At 37.3% G+C, this 23,594-nt stretch overlaps 3 protein-coding genes across 3 annotated transcripts in view; 1 reads left to right on the top strand and 2 right to left on the bottom strand.

Annotated features, from left to right (window-relative positions):
• LOC144444983 (solute carrier organic anion transporter family member 2A1-like) overlaps positions 1–455 on the bottom strand; it is a 6,487-nt gene extending 6,032 nt beyond the window's left edge. The window contains exon 1 of the mRNA XM_078134533.1: positions 1–455. This exon is cut by the window's left edge and continues 308 nt beyond it. Within this exon, the coding sequence (XP_077990659.1) occupies positions 1–455 (455 nt within the window).
• Positions 456–9,511: 9,056 nt separating this feature from the next.
• Positions 9,512–15,627, top strand: LOC144444982 (solute carrier organic anion transporter family member 5A1-like; the record flags this gene model as incomplete). Its single annotated transcript, XM_078134532.1, has 8 exons — positions 9,512–10,106; positions 10,911–11,213; positions 12,032–12,196; positions 12,446–12,641; positions 13,648–13,795; positions 14,332–14,510; positions 14,917–14,981; positions 15,260–15,627. Coding segments are annotated over 8 exons (2,019 nt in total), but the record flags the coding sequence as incomplete, so codon positions are not given.
• A 1,230-nt stretch (positions 15,628–16,857) lies between these two features.
• On the bottom strand, positions 16,858–22,009 carry LOC144444597 (uncharacterized). Its single transcript, XM_078134083.1, has 5 exons — positions 21,652–22,009; positions 20,430–20,720; positions 19,765–19,856; positions 18,008–18,353; positions 16,858–17,558 (listed from the first exon to the last, which is right to left on the bottom strand). The coding sequence occupies exons 1-5, from the start codon at positions 21,977–21,979 to the stop codon at positions 17,185–17,187; spliced, it is 1,431 nt and encodes a 476-aa protein (XP_077990209.1). The 5' UTR covers positions 21,980–22,009; the 3' UTR covers positions 16,858–17,184.
• Between the last annotated feature and the right edge of the window lie 1,585 nt (positions 22,010–23,594).

Here is a 23,594-nt window from a genome sequence, read left to right as displayed (position 1 = left end):
TGAACAGACCCAATTATGAAAAGTCCGACAGTTGCACACAACATTCCACTGGCCATCCAACGAGGACGGTGACTGTCAGGCTGACCACCGAAGTACGTCAAAATTGGTAGGGCAATGATTGAAGCGACATCGAGAAAGGTGAAGGTTAAACCTATGAATGTGGTCGAAAAGCCATACCGTCGCTCCCAACTAGCTGTTGCAGTTGAGAATGCTGCGAAATTCAGTGTCGTACATGTCATTGCAAACAGTACAACGCAAAACGCAGCATTGAAATTTGTAAATAACTGTAAGCCTTTAGGACGCCAAGACCCAATGCCACAAGTATAGTCAACGTTTTGCACTGTCGAATGTGATGATACCGTAACGGTAGCATCATCAGCATCATGTTGCAGAAGAGGGTTAGCATTCACGTCATCTTCAGATGCACGTTCTTTCTCTTTTTGGTTGGTTTCCATTTTACTGTGGAGAAAAGACACGTTTAACAATGAATATTGTAAATAAGATGAAAACGCGAGTTTAGTACACCAGTGCTCTTTATATTGTTCTTTGCTGTTGCTAAAGTAATGAAAGAATGGCTAGACAAATAGATAGATAGATAGATAGATAGATAGATAGATAGATAGATAGATAGATAGATAGATAGATAGATAGATAGATAGATAGAAAGAAAGATAGATAGATAGATAGATAGATAGATGGATGGATGGATGGATGGATGGATGGATGGATGGGTGGATGGATGGGTGGATGGGTGGATGGATGGATGGATGGATTGATGGATAGATGGATGGACGGACGGACGGACGAGCGAACGAACGAACGAACGAACGAATGGGTTGGTTGACCAGAGACAGATAGAGGCCAGTGATTGGTTTATCAAAGACAGATGGTGGCCATTGATGGGTTGACCCAGACAACACCTAATTTATGCATACCATAGACGTTGGAGAGAGTGGTTTATTAACTATTATTATCATATTATTATATTTTACATTGTTATGCATATTTATTTGATTGTAAAGAAGTCATTAATGAAATGTTCAATATTCTAGTATCTATGACCATTTCTCTCACAAACGTAGTTCCAGCTATGTCTAGAAATGGCGTCTTTTAGTTAACAGACTTAGTAAGAAATTTAAATCGAATATTTTTCACTTCATAAAGAAAGATTGAAACAGAAGCATTCCTGGGAAACACGTACTGGAATATATTGGTAACTGATCAGAACGTGAGTGGTGGACAATGAAAGCTGGCCTTGAAGGTGCCGAAATAAGTCTACTTCTTATCACTATCCCTTGAAACTGACAAACCGTTGATACAAAAACAACACCAGGCCCCTCTGATGTAGGTTCATGCACATACATGTACCTTTCTGTGGTTCACGCGACTCTTTTATCAGTTTGTCTGTGTCTGTGATTCTGAAAGTTAGTGTAAGCTTATATAATACAACGTAATAGTCTGTCTGGTCCTAAAATAAAATTTCAGTGTTTAGATTATATATTGAGTTTTGGGCGAAAAATCGCCATCACACATGACAATACAACAAAAACATATACACGACATTCAAGTCTGCAATGAATAATTCGGGAATAATTACAACAGATGTGATCGTGAAGTGTTTTTTTTCGCAACTCCGCTTGTGTACGGTCCTTTTCGAAATCTCTTGAACAGATTTTGAAATCTAAACGGCAGAAGTCATCTGAGTTTTTCAGGAGAACCGGATCAATGCCACTCTAATAGAAAGGCAACCGTCGTCTGTCGACTGTTGGTTCTGACAGGATACTAGCCCTGCTTGCAGACGGTGCACGCGTTTCATTCAACACCGTGACGGAGAAGGAAGGGCCGACTTACTCCGTATGGAAGCAGGACTAACAGCCTAACCAGGATAATTGTTCATCACCGAAATGGGTGCTAAAACTTTTCGTTTGACCATATCATTTTATGTAAGGAGGTCTATGTAATGAACGAGCCGACTACCAATTTATTAATTAATGTGTTAATATTTAGCTTTTTACAATTATATTAATACAATTTTGATGATAATTTACAATATAGAGTGACTTTAATATTGAACCAAGGCTAGACGGACATCAAATATGATTTTCTCACTGTTACTCCACACTTTATCATGTATGTACCTTCAAACCAATCTGTGATCTGACACCTACATGTAGGTCATATTAAATATGCAATCAGCCGACTTTTCTGTAATACGGTAATGATGAAACCTTCAAGTAGCGGTAGTCTATTTCAATATGGAAAAAGCCTAAATGAAGAATATCGATCGTCAACAAATAGTTACAGAATTGGAAGTCGGTGTATGTGACCAAACAACTGGAGTGTGTTGGTAGTTTTTCAAGGGTAGCGGAGAAAATGTCTATGCGTACTGTCTATGCGTGAACCTGCTACATCAGAGGGACCCGGTGTTGATTTTTGTATCAGCGTTTGTCGGCACCCTCAAAGACAGTTTTCATTGTCCACCACTGATAAAACGATGTTCTGATCACAGGCGTTTCATATAAACTCCTGCAATGGTTGTATCTTCCGCAAGTTAGTCGATCGTGAGATATTCATACACATATTTACGGCGTTTTACGATGACGTTATAACATACGGTTACAATTACTCTGTGGCGTTCAAGACATTGCGCGTGTTCAAAAGCCAATATACATGTATGCTACCCCACCCACACCACATACTACTACCACTACCACCGTGCACCACCGCCGCCACAAAACGATGACCGGGGATATGATAAAACATGTAATTGGAAATCTTTGCTTCTCAAACCCCCATGTCACTGTGGTCCTACAGGGTTGTCGTAGGCGGGTGGGTGAATCTTCACACCTGTTGGAAGTAACACTGTCTTTTATGGTTTGGCGATGAACTGAAACGGCCCCAGAACAGATCCGTTGGTCCATATTTCATATAATTGTTTAAAATGCAAATAAATTATGAACAAGGGGTGATCTTTACCTTAACTGTAAAATCTTGTATCATCTGAATATCTCGACTTCTGTCAGTGTCCAGAGCAAATGCAACGAGAACCTGAAGACCTATGCATTTATGTCAATCCTTGGATTTTAAATTCCCTTGTTTCGAGATTACACAATAGGTAAATTAGTGCGTCATTTCCAAAGACCCTTGGAATGCCTATTGTGATTTAAGTGATCAACACTGAGTGAAAGATCCCGTATGTCAAATTGGTTCGCAATTAAACATTATACCAGCCTGGCCGCCGGTGCTTTCGATGACGTTCACACAAATCGGAATGTATAGTATATGGCCATTGGCGAAAAACAAACTATTGTATGCCAAGGTGAGTGTTTGGTGGCGCTGTTTCATTGCTATTGTGTGTGCACCAACTTGAATTGTTTGCAATTTTTGAATGGGCGACATCTCCACTGTCCACACATACTAATGTTTTGTTCTTTGTTTTGATTCGTGAATTCATCAGAAGGCAAAGAACTCCACAAATGAACTTACATATTGTATCTCTTTCAAAGCCTAGAACAATAACACGCATCTTTGAAAGTATACCCCTTTGTTATTAGTATATCAACAGATATTTCTTTCGTACGGTCTGTGGTAATTATACAAACAGGTATCATGGCCATGGATGAACATCACGACACAAAATTATATAACGCACGAACTTTCCCTGTAGCTAATCATGATTTACATACACTCAATGACTTTTAACGCCAACACATATTGCAGTCATACTCAAAATTCTACATACAAAGTAATATACGTTTCCACCAAACAGAATTATTATATACATATACGAATGATTTGGCAAAAAAGAAAAAAATAATTGTTTCTAGTCAGGACATATTATCTCAAGTGGTGCAATGACCCGCTTGTTTTTATTCTCAACAAACCTGTCACTCAATGTACTATTTATGGCAGTTACTGTTCTTTTTATTTATTAGTACTTTAGAGCAAGTGTGTATGTGGGACAGATGTCATTTGCTTGTTCATGATTGGCTCTTCAGTTATCTTCAGTGAAGCAGGGGGGTTGGACAAACATGGAAACCAGACCGACGCGAGGGTATTTAGGTAATGCGCGCGCTGACCAGAAACAATTCTTTTTTTCCCCAGTTTAACTTTAAAAGCAAACTCATGGTTAGGGTCTTCTAGTCTAGTTGCTCACTTCGCGAGCATATTTAATTATGTATTCGGGTACTGGCGGTTGAATTGGTCATGCCATAGTCACTGAGTAGATAGAACAAATACTGTTGCGTTCGGTAGGCCGGGGATGGGGGGGGGGGTCACCCATTTTTAAAAATTTGAATGGAGGTCACTGTGTTTTGGTTTGTGATGGAAGACCAATTCATTTCTACAATTGCACGGCCGTGTCTGAAATGTGGTATTTTTCCTGTCTCCAAGTCTTACAGCTAAATGATGTTGGCTTGGTGTTTCACTCATGTGACATGTACACACCCTCCGACAACTTCTGATGCAAAAGTACCCTCAAAGCACCCTCAATGACGGGTGGACATATCCCCGTCTCAAGCTCTTCCACCTACCTTTTATACCCTCAAAAATATTTCAACCCTATTTAAATATTAGTCGTAACGTTAACGTATATAGAGATGTTGTCTTGTAAAGTATTTGATAAGACAGTCAAACAGTCCGCTCTGAGCACTCTCTGAGTCACCATGAAATATACCTAGAATGCAAATGTGATATGGGGGGGGGGGGTCATTATGTTTAAGAAATAAGTGATGGGGCGGGGTCAACCTGTTTTGGGATTTACAGAGAGAGATAATACTTTTGTTGGCCCAATGAGAAAATCCATCAACCCCTACCCTAGGCCGGAGAAACTGTGTGTGTGTGTGTGTGTGTGTGTGTGTGTGTGTGTGTGCGCGCTCGTGTGTATGTATGTATGTATGTATGTATGTATGTGTGTGCTGTTATTGTCATTGTTGTTGTTTTTTGTAATTCAGTAAAATGTAACCCTCCCTTAATTCCATTTTCTAAAATATGTCCCTCCCGAGAACTAATTTGTAACAAGTGAACCCAACCCCTTGTAATTACTGAAGGCTCCCTCATGTTTTTTGACCTCAGTTCACCCTTTGCCTTGTTGACCATTGCAGTACAAGTCTGGTTACTTTATTGATATAGGGTGTAGTAGTACCCTACTACCCACAGTTGTACCCTCCCCTCCACTGTCTATGGTTGTACATACTATGGTTGATGTCTACTAGATTGGCCTACACCCCAAACCAGTACAATTAATAAAAGTCTGAGTACCAACGAAACAAGGTGAGTTGATGGACATGTCGTGAGAAATTGTGAAGATTTTGAAATAAGCAAACTGCTTGAGCACCCAATGATGAATTGTTATATTAGGAGTATTCAAGTAGAAACACATTTCTTTGACCAGTATGTTCTATATTATATCATGGTTTCTCTCAGTAGTTAACATTTTGTGAAAAGTAGATTGTACATCGGAAGCCGCTGGTTAAAGTTTACTACTCTGCACAACGTATCTCAATATGGTTAAGTGTTCGTCGCAACTATTATGGGGCATTGTTTAGGTCAAAAACAACACAATCGTACAGACACAACAGCACTTGCGTGCAGACACAACAGCACATGCACAGGCAGTGTTAAAGTAGTTAAATGGCGGATACAAACTTCAGTAGTAGATAAGAAATCTTAGCTATGACTCAAATCTAGCTATTGTCATTTCAGAAACACTAGTGATGTTTCTAAAACTCGTAACTTCAACTCCAGGATACACTTTCAGAGGCTAGGGTCTATTCTATAGCATAATTTTCCATTTCAACACGGCGAGCACCAAACCTGTAGATCATACCTGGCAGCCTGGCTTGGAATTGTTGAGGTTATTCCTAAACTCAGTAGCTGTCCAGGTTCTCAAACTCATTCCTCCCACAACGCAAGCTATGTAAAAAACGTAAAATTGAAGCGAAATGTAGAAATCACGTAAAATTATTACCCGTCTAGGGCTCCGCTACACGGGATTGGCAGTCGCCATGTTGAAACGAAAAGATTTACGGCCTCTGAAATTTTAAAAGGGTGACCCTAAAACGAATGACAACCCGAATGACGGCATTTGAAGTTCCTGTATGTAAACAGTGGAATGACACCCTTTTCTACTAGTACACCCAGTTAGTTGAAGGACACCCTCTGCACTATAAAACGAGTGGAATGACAGCCGCCACTCTATAAATTAAGTGGAGTGACAGCATTTTCAATGCTTTGGAACTGGAATGACAGCATTTCCTGTATGTAAACAGTGGAATGACACCCTTTTCTACATTCAGTTAGTTGAATGACACCCTCTGTACTGTAAAACGAGTGGAATGACAGCCACCACTCTATAAAATAAGTGGAATGACAGCATTTTCAATGCTTTGGAACTGGAATGACAGCATTTACAATGGGTAAACAGTGGAATGACACCCTTTCTGCAATTGGTTAGTTGAATGACACCCTCTGCACTGTACAACCAGTGAAATGACAGTCATCACTCTAGAAATTAAGTGGAATGACAGCATTTTCAATGCTTTGGAATTGGAATGACAGCATTTACAATGGGTAAACAGTGGAATGACATCCTTTTCTACAATTATTTAGTTGAATGACACTCTCTGCACTGTAAATCCAGTGGAATGACAGCCGCCACTCTCTAAATTAAGTGGAATGACAGCATTTTCAATGCTTTGGAACTGGAATGACAGCATTTCAAGTATGTAAACAGTGGAATGACACCCCTTTCTACATTCAGTTAGCTGAATGACACCCTCTGCACTGTAAAACTGCAAAGCATTGAAAATGCTGTCATTCCACTTATTTTATAGAGTGGCGGCTGTCATTCCACTACTTTTACAGTGCAGAGGGTGTCATTGAACTAACTGATTGCAGAAAAGGTTGTCATTCCACTGTTTACATACTGGAAATGCTGTCATTCCAGTTTCAAAGCATTGAAAATGCTGTCATTCCACTTATGCTATAGAGTGGCGGCTGTCATTCCACTACCTTTACAGTGCAGAGGGTGTCATTGAACTAACTGATTGCAGAAAAGGTTGTCATTCCACTGTTTACATACTGGAAATGTTGTCATTCCAGTTTCAAAGCATTGAAAATGCTGTCATTCCACTTATGCTATAGAGTGGCGGCTGTCATTCCACTTGTTTTACAGTGCAGATGGTGTCGTTCAACTAACTGCATGCAGAAAAGGATGCCATTCCACTGTTTACACACTCTAAATGCTGTTATTCGTTTTCTGTCATTCGGGTTGTCGTTTTAGTGTCACCCCTCTGAAAATGGACCCTTCAGTCGCAACTAAAGAGATTTGGCAATGTAACGCTGATGAGACTCGACTAGGTATAATGGGTTCGTAGCTAAGATTTTCTACCTACCCTTGAACATAATTACAGTAATATATTCCCATTTTATAGTGTTAAGCAAAGTTCCTTCATTGTGCATTGCAATTTGTAGCCGTCCAAGATCACGAACTGGGGACCCACGAACTAGCACTTTACGAGCTAGAAATTCCTTCATTGTGCATACACAAGCCCAGGTGATACACAAGCAATCAAGTAGTAATGCGGTACAAGATGATCGTTAGATTGGAGATTTGATTAAATGCTAGGATTAAACGAGATTTCGTCTTAGCTTGCACATGTATTAAACGACGTATATCAAGGCATAGACCCTGTGGAGGGTCCATGATCAAGGTCAGTGAGACTGTTCACAAAGTTTCATCTCAGCCTGAGACCACTATAGTTCTCTATCTTGGTCTGAGGTTCCATGGCAGATAGACACTATACAAAAGATAACATACAATGTACAAACATCTCTTACACAGTGTCTGCTCTCAGACTGTATCTTGTTACATTTTGTATATTGTTTATCATTAACAAAATAAAGTTTTTTTTTACAAGACGATTAAGTTTGGTGATCAGAAACTCGGTCAAGATCGATTGGTTTACCACTCTGAGACACGGAGTCAAGACAAACGAGTTATAGTTGTCCATTCCTACGGGGCGTGTGTTTATTTTGTGGACACAGTCTTACCCGGCTGTTTCAATTTTCCTTAAAAAAATGGTAATAAAGGATTTAAAATCTATCTTAAACTTAGTTCTCAGCTTCACAATTGAGAAAGATGTTTAAAAGAAACGGAGTTTCGTAATTGGAACTCGATTTATCAAGCCAATTTACAAGACAATTTGAAGATACAAGACAATTTGAAGATTGTTCTCTAAGTTTGTTTTCAAACAGATGACAACTCTCAATATGTTACTTGACCCGAATTTTTAAAAGGTCACTCCCTATAAGGTGCTTTACCTGGCCAAAGTAGCCACACCAGATATTGATTATAGTCTCTCCAAAGTCTATGGTGACGTCAAAGTCTTTCTGAAACGTAATCTTTAACTTATTTACATTCACGTATAACGGCAACCGTGCATTTAACTCTGACAACCAATTTATGTAAACTAAAACTTACGTACGTGATGGCCATATCTAATCGTAGAAAGATAATCCCAAGCAATAGAATGATTTTCATCTTATCGCTCTTACATGTATAACTTCCATTGTTATGAAAGCACTTTAGAAAATTTTGAAGTCACTCCTCCAGAGTATGACATAAAATAAGGGCCTCTTTTTCAATGTGTTTACCCATCCACGTGATCGGTTGAAGAGTGAAGACGCAATAATTGCAATCACATTTTGAAATTCTAAGTTCTATTGCGCATTGTCTCTCCCAGTTTAGTTTCATTCAGCTTCACAACTTAACGAACAATCGACTTGCTAAATCTAAGTCTGTACAATATGTATATATTCAAATTTTGTGAAGCATAAGATAATTTTCGTTTTCAGCACAGAATTTATCCGAATGTAATAACACTCAGTCAAACTCTATTTGGGTAATGTCGTTAGATGTACTAATTCTCACACACCATTGGGGTAGACGATTGAAGAACGTTGCCGCTATTGGATGTACCTGTAGAACTGCCGACTAGTTATTGCTGTCACAACCCTGTTTTCAAATGAATGCAACGTCATCGCCAATCTTTGTTACCACGACTACTATTCTGTTCTAAGCACCTTGATTACGAATGTCGCCACAGTCCTAAAATAGTAACTTAAAGTTTGTTGACTGCTTTTACGATGTTTTCATTTACGGCAAAATGGGCCAGTCCTTCAGTTGATTATCACTAATACCATATGTTGACCTATACTAAAACGAAAGTATTACATGTAAAATTTACAATGATTACATGGACATTTAAATTCTCTGCATCTGAAAAAGTTCTTCAGACTGTACTGTAACTATGGTACATCATTACAGAACTTACATTTTGACGTATGACTCTGTCATTTTATATAATAATTCCATTTTTTCGCAGGGAAAATGTCGATGGAAACAAGCAAGACGGACAATGCAGGCAACATCGCCAATGCCATCACAAAAGATGTTAAGGGTACAGCGAAGAAATCAGTCACCAGCACCGTGATGGAAGATGACGATGACATGAAGTGTGGTTTAGGGAAATTCAAACCCGAATGTTTGCAGTGTTTTGCTAACATTAACGTTGCCTTCATTGCTATAAACGTTGCAGCGTTCCTGTACACCTTTGGATGGGGAATATTTGTGACTGGACTGTCGAGTATTCAACGACGGTACGGCCTACCAAGTTGGATTATCGGCCTGAACGCCGCCCTGTTTGAAACAACGACTATGATAGTCGTAGTAATTGTCACTTACCTCGGAGGAGGGCCAAACAGTCACCGACCACGCTGGATCGGATTCGGAATCGTATTTGCCGCGTTTGGAACTCTACTCGTTGCCTGTGTGCATTTTATGTTCGATGCCTACGACTATGGGCAGATCGATACGACGACTCAGAATGTGTCAAACCCCTTCGGTCTTTGCATCGTTGGAGACAACTCGTCAGCAAGTTCTTGTAAAGCGTCTGAGGAACAAGAAAGCGACTATAAACTCAGTGCTACTGTTCTCTTGCTTGTCGGTGATTCTATCATTGGTGCTGGTTTCTCACCCATTCTCACTTTAGGCACGGCGTACATTGATGATGGTCTACCCAAGAAGAAAGCCCCACTCTATTTTGGTTTGTGGAATTATAATTATAATTTTAATTTACCTCAGTCTAAAATCACCTTAGTATAATCTAAACTACCAGAAAGGTGCCGGTTTATAATCTACTTTTTAATGATTATTTAAAGTGGCCATATGGATGAGAATTTGGTATTTATTTTGGCTTTTTATTTGATAAAACAGCCTCACTATGCTTTTCTACTTTAAAAAATAATGTGAAATAACATATACCAAGTCCATGTTCACATCTCAATAAACGGCAAAACATTAAACAATGTGTAAAATGTTTGTTATTGTACGTACAATAACAAACTTCTTACACTGTGTGCATCTTTTTGCAATGTATTGAGTTATGAACATGGACTTGGTATATGTTCTTTTGCATTATTTTTTTTCAAGTAGAAAAACATGGTGAAGCTGTTTTATCAAATAAAAATCCAAAATAAATTCTCATCCATATGGCCACTTTAACTGCTACAGTAGATCGATTCTCAGACAATGCTGGAGGTGGAAAAAATCGGACACAAACTTTTCTAGATGACTATTTGTATTCACATCGTTATTAATGTTTAAAAAAAACTATCATATATCTTGAAAATAGAGACACCAAAATAATATATGTGGTACTTTTTAAAAGACGAAGGGTTGAACAAAATTGTAATGTGTCTAAAAATAGCATGCACTGAGAAATATGAACAGCCTATAAAAAAATTGATTCCGATTCCCAAATTCTACGGGAAAAAGTAACTTTAAACCCATGATGCAATTCTCGAGATCTCACCTCTCACCTCTCACCTCTCACCTCTTGCTCTTACAGGTATCCTCTATGCAATGTATCCATTCGGACTTGTCATTGGTTTCCCATTCTCATCCCTATTCTTAAGTTACTATGTCGACATCGATAAAATGAGTTCGGACGAAGTTCCGATCACTCCCGACGACCCGCGATGGGTTGGTGCGTGGTGGATGGGTTATCTCGTAGATGGAATATTCGTTTTGCTATCGGCTATACCATTCTTTTTGCTCCCCAAGAAGTTTCGGAAAGAATCTACCGTGGACAAGGACACTGAAAAGAAGACACAAGAGGATGCTGGGACTGCCATACTGGATAGAATTAAAGGTAAAGCATGGTGGGAGAAAGAAATGGCCTAAAATCGTGAGTTACGAATAAATAACCCAGTTGCATATAATGTCATGATAATATAGCATATTATGTCATGACAACATTAATTGTGGACTTTGTGGTTTTGTGTGTGTGTGTGTGTGTGTGTGTGATTTGTTTGTGTTTTTTGCTATGCGTAGTATTTACCACAATGAGAGATATCTCAATTATCTTTGCCTATATATATATATATATATATATATATATATATATATATATATATATATATATATATATATATATATATATATATATATATATATATATATATATATATATATATATAACTCGGTTAGTATCAATCTGCTAAGACAGTGCTCTATACCGCAGTGGCAGAGCGCAATAGTTTTGGTAGTTCTGGAACTCTTTCTTGGTTGTTACTCGGAGTTTCACGCACAGTGCGATCATCAGACAACTCATATATATATATATATATATATATATATATATATATATATATATATATATATATATATATATATATATATATATATTATATATATAATTTATAATTTATTATATATATAATTTATTTTTTGCATCCCTTTTGTATCAGGGGCTCACTAAGATTGTTAGGAGCGTAAGAAAAAATTAAATACATACACTACTAAAAAGACGAGTAAAAAATGTATATATATAAGCAATTGGCTATGTCGCAGTGATGAGCATGCGCAGGTGCATTAAATTTCTATTTCAACCCTCATATTCAATTTAAGTGTTCAGTCTGAAAAGAATACAACATGTAACAAAGACAGTTCCTACTGAATGTTTTCTAGAATTTCCAAGTGCTACCCGTCGACTGCTTATAAATGTAACGTTTATGACTGTATCTATTGGCCACGCCATCGAAGCTGCCGTCGTCAGTGGTACAACGACCTTCTTGACAAAGTACATGGAGGAACAGTTCAGAGTAACGACTACATTAGCTGCAAACCTCACAGGTGAGTTTTTGTAGCCTGGCATTGCAGTTATTGCATGTTATTGTGCGTTCGTCAGTTGCAATACATCGAGCACTTAAATTGTGCAAAAACATATTGGTGGACTTTTGGATTTAAAAGATTTAGAACGATGTTCGTTGATACACAACCAAGTTACTTGTCGTGTCGACGGTTCAGCAACAGGACTGTTTAACTTTCTGTCCCCACAATATGTGTAATTGATGGATTTTTGTGTGTCCCATTTACATACAGGTATATGTATGGTAGCTGCCTCTACTATTGGTGTATTGGTTGGTGGAGTCTACTTACGTAGAATGAAACCGAGTCTCGTTAATCATGGAAAGATAATGGTAATTTCTGGAGTTATCACGTTCATTCTACCAATCACATTGTTCTTCCTTGGATGTGAACCTGAGCGTTTTGCTGGTGTCACAGAACCATACCCAGGGTACGTTTAACTATGTATCGTATTACACTGCCATACACTATATATCATCTTTCGATTCGGCGTGTTCTTTATTCAATAGCCAGGCACTATATTGCCCTAGCATGTCTACTACACTGTTCAGTACACTAAATACAATACTAATTATGATTATGTATGTAGCAAAAAATAGAATAAACTGAGTAATATTCTCCAAACGAAATAAAAATAACAAAGGAATTACTGTAATTACTGTAACAATTGTAATACTGTTGGTACTTTTATATAGTAAACACGGTTATATAATTGGGTACCTGATAGGACATGTGTTTTTATGGGAATGTTTTAATCCTAAACGCTTTTAAAGTGGCCATATGGATGAGAATTTGTTATTTATTTTGGATTTTTATTTGATAAAACAGCTTCACCATGTTTTTCTACTTGAAAAAATAATGCAAAAGAACATATACCAAGTCCATGTTCATAACCCAATACATTACAAAAAGATGCCCAAAGTGTAAAAAGTTTGTTATTGTACGTACAATAACAAACATTTCACACATTGTTTAATGTTTTGCCGTTTATTGAGATGTGAACATGGACTTGGTATATGTTATTTCACATTATTTTTTCAAGTAGAAAAGCATAGTGAGGCTGTTTTATCAAATAAAAATCCAAAATAAATACCAAATTCTCATCCATATGGCCACTTTAAAGGTTAATTCAATGGATTGGATGCTCAAAAAGGAGTTGATCGATCTTGATGAAATTTAATTGGGTGTTTTGTCGATATGGGTCTGTGCTATGGGGTAGTGAGTTTATAGCAATGCTCTCGGCATCCATTGTGGAAGGTGCTTTGTATAATGCCAACTTGGTGTGGTACTTACTAGTGTTACTGAGTCAACAAAAAACAGAAATAGACATGAATTGATAGTACTTTCATTATTATCATATAACAAAAATAATATAGAATATTCTTACTCAGCAAATGTTTGTTACACAAAGTCTTTTTATCGTCTGTGAAATAAAGGAGTACGAGCTCAGAATGGAGCCTTGAAGATTCGTGTAATGCTGATTGTCAGTGTAGTAATGCAGCATACGATCCGATTTGTGGAGTCGATGACGTCACTTATTTCTCACCCTGCCATGCAAGTTGTGCTGAATCTATCAACAGTGGAGTAAGTATATAACAATTCTTACTTCACACATACTACATTGGTATAGCGAATGAAACCATTGAATTTTTAATTTTTTCATTTGCTATGCAACGAAATGTATTATTCACCAGTACCGGGTACAGTTTGATCATGAAATGATAAAATTCATGTAAATTTTACGATAAATTCGTTTGAAACATTGTCTATAACTCGTCACTTTACAACTCCTGTCATGGTTAGATAAAAGGGTAAGTACTTCAAGTTCTAATTTCTTTCCCACATTCAGTACAGATAGATGTAGACAACGTTAGACTAATTTCCAGGTACGGACGTGAAATTATTAAGAAAACATGACAATAACAATATGATCATAATTGACAGTAGCCATGGAGATCAAGAATTGAATAAAAACTTCTTATTCTGTTATGGGCTTAACTGCTCTAGCTCGTATTATCCAAACGTAAGGTCATGTATGTCACGTGATCACACGAGCACCCACTATGGATCAAACTTAAAACACAAAACAAAGTAGTAATTCTTGTTATTGTTTCCCGCAGAACTTTACTTCCTGTTCTTGCATCAGTAACGTTGCTATGCCAACAAATGGGTCTGAAGCCTTGTCTGGGATGTGTGGGGAACAGTGTAATACTTTAATGATACTTTTCGTCGTCATCGCGTTCATATATAGTTTCTCAAGTGGGGTGCCTTTTACGTGTGACGTCATAATTGCCCTTCGGTGAGTTCATTTATTTGATGTCTGTTATTCTTATTTTTCATTATTCGCCCATCTTTCGCATAAATAATTAAAGCTAGTAATGATATAGTCATGGTGAATTTGATAGCTTTGATCTCAGAAGCTCCACCCTCTCTCTCTCTCTCTCTCTCTCTCTCTCTCTCTCTCTCTCTCTCTCTCTCTCTCTCTCTCTCTCTCTCTCTCTCTCTCTCTCTCTCTCTCTCTCTCTCGAACTTGGACTTAAATAATTATGACAATGGAGTGTATGAAGGGAAAAAGCTAGAAGGCCTTATCATAACCATAAAAGCCACAGCAACTGTTTGATATACCTTTGAAATGCGATGCTTAAGCTTGTTAAACTTAAAGTTTGTAAGCTGCTGACATTAAATTATTACCGATGTATTGACAGGTCTGTTGATGAAGACGACAAACCGTTCGCTCTTGGAATTCGACAGATGATAACTCAGTTATTAGGTAAAATGATTAATAGTTCTATTTTAGTACATTCAAACACTGTTTCATCGATAAATAAATCTTGTGTTGAAAAAACAAATCAACTAAAACATTCAACAATTGACGTGTACTTATGTTACGCCTACATTGTTTTACACAATGGTAGTCTAAGTTTGATTACGTCATGCAAATTGGATAACCATCATTGGTGGATTTGAATTCTGTGTAGATGTAATGGCCAATGGAAAGACATCTACTGTAACGTTTATGAATAGTATATTGTATTTAACACTTGTCAGGTTGGATTCCAACGCCTCTGTACATGGGAGCTATAATCGACTCGGTGTGTATTCTATGGAGCGAGGACGAGTGTGGAGTAACGGGAGCATGTTGGCTATATGACTTGAAGGACTATCGTTTGAAAGTGATCGGCTTCACCGTTGGAATGAAGTTCCTTTCCTTACTCCTCTTCACCGCTACTTGGATCACTCTTAAAGTTGACGCTAAAAAGAAATCCCAAGAACTCAAGTACAAGGAGGCTGAAGCAGTCAAAGAGAGTCAGGAAACTCAAGATGATGGAATAGATACAGGAACATGTACGGGCAACAATGACAAGGTTCCGGGTGATGCATCGATAGAAAGTTGGGAAATGGCAACCAGTCTATAGTGTTTGAAAAAAAAAATACATTCATAGTATAATTTGCGTTATTCTCAGCAACTTATGTTTTGAGTAAAACAAATAACTTAAGTTATCACCAACTTATTATTATAGTGCGCCACCCAAATGACCTATAAGGAAGATCGAGACCCACGCCGTCCGTGGTTTAGTGGAAAACTATATACAAGTCCTATCACAATTTTAAAGTTAACTTCAGCAAAATACGTAAATATAGGTATATAAACAGGGCTTTATCCATGGTAGTGTATGTACATCTGTATGAAGGTTTGATGGAATAGGTTCATTGTTAATGGACAACACATTTGCCAACACGTTCATTAATTGAGATGATTACCAGTTTGAAGGATAGCTTCCATTAGACAGTTGCATTATTAGTATATACACTTTGATTGCAATTAATGTAAAGCTGTCCGGTGTCGACCACACACACACACACACACACACACACACACACACACACACACACACACACACACACACACACACACACACACACACACAGAGATACATACACATACATACATACATACATACATACATACATACATACATACATACAGCCCGCTTCGGAGTGACAAATAAGGACGTAGCCCGCATTTGCCATTCCGAAGAGAGCTGTAAGCTGTCTGTACAATCTCAGACCGTTAAAAACGTTAGTGGTCTCAGGTACCATCTGGAACTAGAAACGCATATTATACAAAGAGAGCTCAGCCAGAAAAAATCAAATTGGATTTTAATTAATTCTTCAATTGATAAAATGACATTACATTGTACTCTAAGAGGTTAATACTTCTTTCATCGAAAATATATAATGCTAGATCCGAGTCTTTTCAATATCATAATTGATAAAAGTTCACATCATCCTCAAATTATTAAAAGATGGCAACAACATTTATAATTCAAATATATGAATATCAATCAAACCTCAAACTAATATATTATGTCCGTTAGTGGTTTTGTATCATACTATACTATTGAAGTTCCAACGTCATGAAACTGTTTACTGAAACGTCAAGTTGTTATATAACTAACCCACACATATCCATCAACGACGCTTGCCAAATAATCAGTGTAATATACTAATTTTTGTTTGACATACACACTGGTGTATAGTTCTTGGCGATCGGAAAAGCAACGGTCCAACATATGAACAAGTACAGCCCCCCCCCCCCCCCACACACACACACATGCATACACACAATACAATACTACATGACAGCAGCGGACTATAATAAAATCGTTCGATAATCAAATAAAACTTATCATGTATAATTATTCGACGATACTAATGTATCAAAATTGCTATCAAACAGGACAATTTTTACCTCAATTAATAGACATATTATGAAATTTGGCATTAAATAGAACAAAGTGACTTCCTTGTGTGAAGCATTCACAACAAAAATATAGGGTTTTACGAAACATTTTACGTAGAGGAAATACTTGTGACCATGCAGGACTTATCAAAAAAAAAGAAAATAAATCTCATCCAAATCAATTTATATCTCAACAAAGTCATGACAATGATTTGATGGGTGTCTGTCTCTACAATACCAGACATGGGTCGGGTTCACGTCCACGAGTATTCCTGGACCTTACTTCTGGGACTGGTTGAGGGGGCTGTTCTTCATGTACTACGTCTACATCATCTGAACTCTGACCTTCTCCGATTTTAACCAGCCCTCTTGACTTGTACGTGTACGCAGCCGACAGAATATGCCATAGCATTGCAAGGACATATCGATCTCGCTGCGGGTCGTCATGGTAACTAGATGCAGAATGGTCGAAGTTAGAGATGGTGAAAATTGCACTTTTGTCGATGCCAAATGTACTTGACATGGCCGCCACCTTCTCTTCGACATCTTTTGGTTCCATTAGATCATGATGAGATATGATCACAAACACAGGTATGCTTCGATCTAGATTTCGGAATGAAAATGAAATATACCTCAATATAAATCGAAGGCTATTAGGACACTAAGATGCCATATTTGCAATGTAGCCATGACGTAATGTTCCAGAAAATAATGATTCATATTTTGCCAAATATTTCTAAATGGTTACAACAATGTTTGGACACGAGTGACAGTTCTGACAGGACGTGATTGGTAGGTGAAGAATACAATGCAATGCACTATAGTGACAATAAGAAATTATATGTATGTGTTCGCTATGGAGTTGAGAAAGTATCACTATAGGTTTCTGTACCATTATTGGGTTTTAAGTAAGTTCTACAAATCTCTGCACATTGTATAAAATTTCAGCACATTGGATTTCCATTCAGAAAGCAATGTTTTGAGTGAACATTCATGCTGTTGAAAAATGAACAACGGACAAAGACGGACACATTTTATTATATTTCATTCACCTCTGTTCCTTGCTTCCTCAATAACCAAAGCATGTATTCCCTCAACGTCAGCATTACCCTTCTGAACGCAGACTATAGCATGGATTTTATCTGCCACGCTGCCAATGGCTCTGAACGGACCCTCGATGCCATTTAGAGCTGGTAATTTACCATCCAAAATCCTGCTAATGATCATTCTACAGTCAGTGGCGTGCTGCCGAAGTTGACTGGCCAATGACGTGCCAGGCACGTCCCACAGACTGAACCTCTTCTCGTTAACATCAATTCTGTAGGGTGTATAATTCCGTGTACCTGAGTGAACCCCAGTAAATGTTTGGGCGAGATGATGATGAAAGCCTTGCATTGACTGTAATGTAAATTGTGAAAGAAGTCAGCCTTTCTGTCAGTCATGCGAGCAAAACAGCAAATATAAGTTAAGGCGTTCAATATACGCGGGTTTACCCGAATGACACCCTTCAATTTTGAGTTTACTTTGTTTGGTGTTTGTTGTTCGTAAAGAGTTGCCGAAAGTTCAATCAAAATTTTCGTTCAAAACTGGAGTTTTTAAATTACGAAGATTTTGTTACTACATTAATTTTGTTGTTTCATAGAATAAGAATGAGTTGACCTATGTTCGGAATTTCAGAAACTGTATATTCAATCAGAATTGTCCAATATTCATTATTAAACATGAAGGAGGCGCAACATCAGTGAGATTTGTGTTGTTAGAATCAACAGCACAGGTTAATGAAACGGGTGTCAGGGGATTTATTCAATGTAAACCTGTTATTGCTTAGGAGACTCAGTTCAATGTCCTGCATATATATGTGCCTTAGTTTACAAAAGATCCAGACACAAATATATTGTACCAAGATTTTACAAAGTATTAGAAAGCAAAATAGGTTGGAAATGTCTTCTTTGTGGTGCCCACAATTAGGTGTAGTAAGGATATTATCAAAGACACTTTGTTCTCATACGTCACCATTCTACCTCCATGCTTCTACAGAATGCACATGATGACCCCTGATCTACTCTTCATATAAAAGAACTGTGTTCAAAGTATTCTAGCATAATTTACATTCGGGTCATATATTCTCAATGCGCATAATCCGATGGGGTCAAAGGTGACGACCCAGATCGTAAATAACTGCTAACTGTCATAATGTAAACCTTACTTAAACTACAAATGCAGCCTATAAGAGATATGGTAGTTGTACTACCTGTTACTGTTTCCAGACAGGAGAATGCAATCTAAACCTGGAGTAGGAAATCACATACACATAACACTATGCGAATACATGTAGTAAAATTTATCAAACAAATGGATGTGACAGTTCTGACTACTATAACAGTCCTGATCGCACACATACACGCACACACACACACACACACACACACACACACACACACACACACACACACACACACACACATACACACACAGTCACTGTGACTTTAACTGCAACTTGTATTACCAGCAAAACCTTTTGCCATTTATTCTGTATGTGTATCTTTTTTAAGATTATTTTTTATTATTATTATATTGGTGAATAAACTTATTATTTGTGTAATGACACAATCGCTTGGGAGTTAGCAATTGCATAACTGTCAGCACCCTTAGTGTCACATCTAAAGTTTAGAAAGGGCATTTTTGTACAACTTAGTACAATCTAATTAAATAGGAGCATCCTAGTATACAGCTAACAAACATATTGATGATATTACCACCGTTGGTAGTTGGCATAGGTGTAAGACTGTCCGTCTTATTTCATACTCACCTTCACTAAGGTATTGATCGTTGATGATTTGCCATGTGATGGACCACCAAAGAATGCAATGTTTTGTCCACAACACTTCTTCTCCACGTTTGCTAAAACCGAGAAAACAATTTTAGATTTCGTCTAATAAATGTAAATCTAAGCGTCCTTAGTAAGAAAAGTTCTTGCAATTTGACCTGCACACTTATAAAGCCTCAAGAATAACTGGTTCTGACAAATTGTTATGTGTTGATAAAATATGCATATAACATAGAAATACTAATACACCACATTATTCATTGATGTGACATTCACTGATGTCAGTATGCGATAGGATGTCATGAGATAAATGGCATGTGAAATGCGATATTGATATTATATGATACAGAGTGGTGTAGTGTGGTGTGGTGTGGTGTGGTGTGGTGTGGTGTGGAGTAGTGTGGTGTGATGTGAAGTAGTGCATATAGTGTAGTTGTATCTTCGATTGTGGTGTAATATCATGTATGATGCTGTAATCAATATACAAAATATCGCATAACATCACATCACATATATGTGATGAAATAATGTGAGGTGAGGGGAAGCGAGGTGAGGTTAGGTAAGATAAGATGAGATGAGATGAGATGAGATAAATATTGTAAAGACGTTGTGACCATGTAAGACCAACAAAATGACTGAATACCCACCTATATCAACAGTCTTTGAAATAATATTAAAAACCAATTCAATGTTCTTCATATCTTTCAATTTATCTTGCATCGTCAGTGGGGTATTGATACCGCCAGAGTGTGTAGACTTTTTGTACAGTTGTATTCTTCCCTCATTCATTAAAACAAGTTCCATATCAGACTCCGATAGACCAAAGTCGTGAATTCGTTCCTTTAATTTATCCGTCAAGTCATAAACCGTGTTGATTTCTCGACATGTAAACATACACATGCTAGTGTGATTTATATGTCCAACGAATATTTGGAAACCTGTACATAAAACAAAGTACGGATCACAAATAGTGAACTCACAAGTAGCGAACTGTTACAAGAGATGGTCGTTGATACTTGCTATCCCAGGTTATGTATGTATGTATGTATGTATGTATGTATGTATGTATGTATGTATGTATGTATGTATGTATGTATGTATGTATGTATGTATGTATGTATGTATGTATGCATGTGTGTGTGTGTATGTATGTATGTATGTATGTATGTATGTATGTATGTATGTATGTATGTATGTATGTATGTATGTATGTGTGCGTATGTGTGTGTGTTTATATTTCCATTCAATTAGATAAACAAATTCACTTTAAATGTTGTGATTAGTATTTATCTGTCTTAAGACTAGCTAGATATACTTTGTGACGCTTGTTATTGCTGACGCTTACCCCCCCCCCCCCCCAACAATCTCCGAAGTTTAACATATATGAGACTGTGGGTTACAATACACAATACTCGTTTCACGTAACTGAGTAGCGCCATGTTTCAACAGGTCACCTTTCGTTGACCTCATGATGTCACAGTATATTCTTTACCATAGCTTGAAATACATATTGTTCCAGTGAAACTTACATGAAACCAATACAAATTGCAAACATTATGTATTTTCCTCAATTTATAGAGGAATAATTACTTTATTCGCGAGTAACAGAATCTTGAGAATCTCACAAAAGGAGGGTTTTTATAATCAAATTGGTTTAGTCTGTCAAGACCTATCGCTATACAAGGACTTATACCTAATTCGACAGGTGTGTTATTCTTCTCAGTAATCTGGCGTCGTATCTTGCAAACAGATTATCCAGAAACCAATTCATTTCGAAATCTCGATTTTAAATGCAACATAAATAATTTTGACCAAAAGCCTGTCAGATCATTGCATGCATGACTGATGTAGGTTAGGAGTTTTACTTACTTCCGTCATCGAACTCTATATCACTGTTGCATACGGTCGAAAGCTTTACTCTTGGGTGCAGCTTTTTTCTGTTACCGTTCTCCTCTATCTGAAAAATATCCAAGTCCGATTCATCAATGTCGCCTGCTCTCAACTGGAACTTCTCCGCATTTAGTTTCAATTTTCTCGCTAGTTCGTGGACAGTGTCTTTTCCAAAGCACTCTATTGGTATCGGATTTTGTCCTCCGTGAACATAACGCACGTACATTTTAAACGTTTCATCAACTCTTTCCTCTACACGACTCTGACTAGAGGCCTCAGGTGAAGACCCAAAGAGATTTCTTAGCATTTTCTTCCTGTGTTTGATGCCTGTATCTAACAAAGATCCTGATATGATCCAAAATATATATTTTTTGGCAACAATCGAAGGACTGCGCAGGCGCAAGGTCGTCCATTTTGTTGAGTGACCCATTTCTTGGAACCAGTGAAAAGCACATTTTCAAACATTAACTGATCACTATAGTTTGACTTGTTTTGACGACGAACTCTAGACATTAAGTAAACGACTTGTGCAACTTAGATTGGAAGGAATTTAAATTTAAAAAAAAAATATTTTAAAAATAAAAATAATTCTATATATACCAGAGGTATAATTATTGTATTCTGTACTTCAGTTAATCCATTTTAATTCTTGCATTTGAATTCAGGAATTCGCCAACACAATGATTTAATCTTCATCTCATTAACTAATTTCCAAATCAATCAAGGTCACTGACAGGGAACAAGATATAGAAATAAATGACCATCAAATCATATATTATACGGGTAAACGTAGTAATATTAGTGATAGGAATATCGTTAGTTCTTATGTTTCACTTTCCCACTCTGTGCGCAAATCACTTTACAATTATTATTCCCGGCACGGATCTATAGCAGCACAATGCCCTTTACACTTCATCAACCCCCTTAGGAGCATACAATCCATTGCAGACTCTATAAGCACATAGGATTAAAGTATTCACATTGCAACCTCTATCCTACCAGGTCCCCATTTATACAACTGGGCTGACGAGGGCAGGACCATGATTCAAATCTTGCTCAGGGACTAAAATCGTTGGGATATGCAAATAAAGGTCAATAATCGACTTACCTTAATTAACTATGTAAAATAATTATTATGATTCCAAAGGGAACACACGCAAATATAGTCAATGCAAAACAAATTAACTCACAATGATTTAATGATAAAACAATTTTTTTTACATTAAAAATAAATCAATAAATGTTATGTTGAATATTCTGAATTATACATTCCTAATTTTAAAAAAAAGTTCTTACAATATAATCATGTATCAAAAATCAATGTAAGAAAAACACGAAAAACGAAACATATTAAATATGTCAAAATTCCAGTCACCTCACTTAAACAGCAAGAAATCAGGAGATACATATGTTAATGAGTTGTAGGTTGCAAATACTTTCATTCATTGTAATTTTAACTTGTTATATAGCAACAACTCTCATATACAAATATAAACTCAAGTATAAACAAAAATGTAAAGTTGAGTGCCCTAGATATACGTACATGTTAATACTAAAGTGAATCTTAAATATATCGAATACAAAATTTATATATATGCGAAATATAAAATCACGAGAAAGTGGACACGAGGTTATCGGCTCTCTCTCTCTCTCTCTCGCTCGCTCGCTCGCTCTCTCTCTCTCTCTCTCTCTCTCTCTCTCTCTCTCTCTCTCTCTCTCTCTCTCTCTCTCTCTCTCTCTCTCTCTCTCTCTCTCTCTCTCTCTCTCTCTCTCTGTCCCGGTCTCAGTTTGTCTATCTGTCACTGTCTGTCTCTGTTTCTTTATTTGTCACACTCTCTCTCTTTCTTTATCTGTCTGTCTGTCTGTCTGTCTGTCTGTCTGTCTGTCTGTCTGTCTGTCTGTCTGTCTGTCTGTCTGTCTGT

Source organism: Glandiceps talaboti, chromosome 13, assembly GCF_964340395.1.
Source record: "Glandiceps talaboti chromosome 13, keGlaTala1.1, whole genome shotgun sequence".
Classification (NCBI taxonomy): domain Eukaryota; kingdom Metazoa; phylum Hemichordata; class Enteropneusta; family Spengelidae; genus Glandiceps; species Glandiceps talaboti.
This window is presented reverse-complemented; position numbering and strand designations above follow the sequence as displayed.

Coding starts and splice junctions, on each gene's coding strand:
- LOC144444597 (XM_078134083.1), bottom strand. CDS start 21,979: ATGCTAAGAAATCTCTTTGGGTCTTCACCTGAGGCCTCTAGTCAGAGT. Junction 19,857..20,429: donor TTCAAAGACTGTTGATATAG/GTGGGTATTCAG, acceptor TCTCGGTTTTAG/CAAACGTGGAGAAGAAGTGT. Junction 17,559..18,007: donor TGAGGAAGCAAGGAACAGAG/GTGAATGAAATA, acceptor TCCGAAATCTAG/ATCGAAGCATACCTGTGTTT.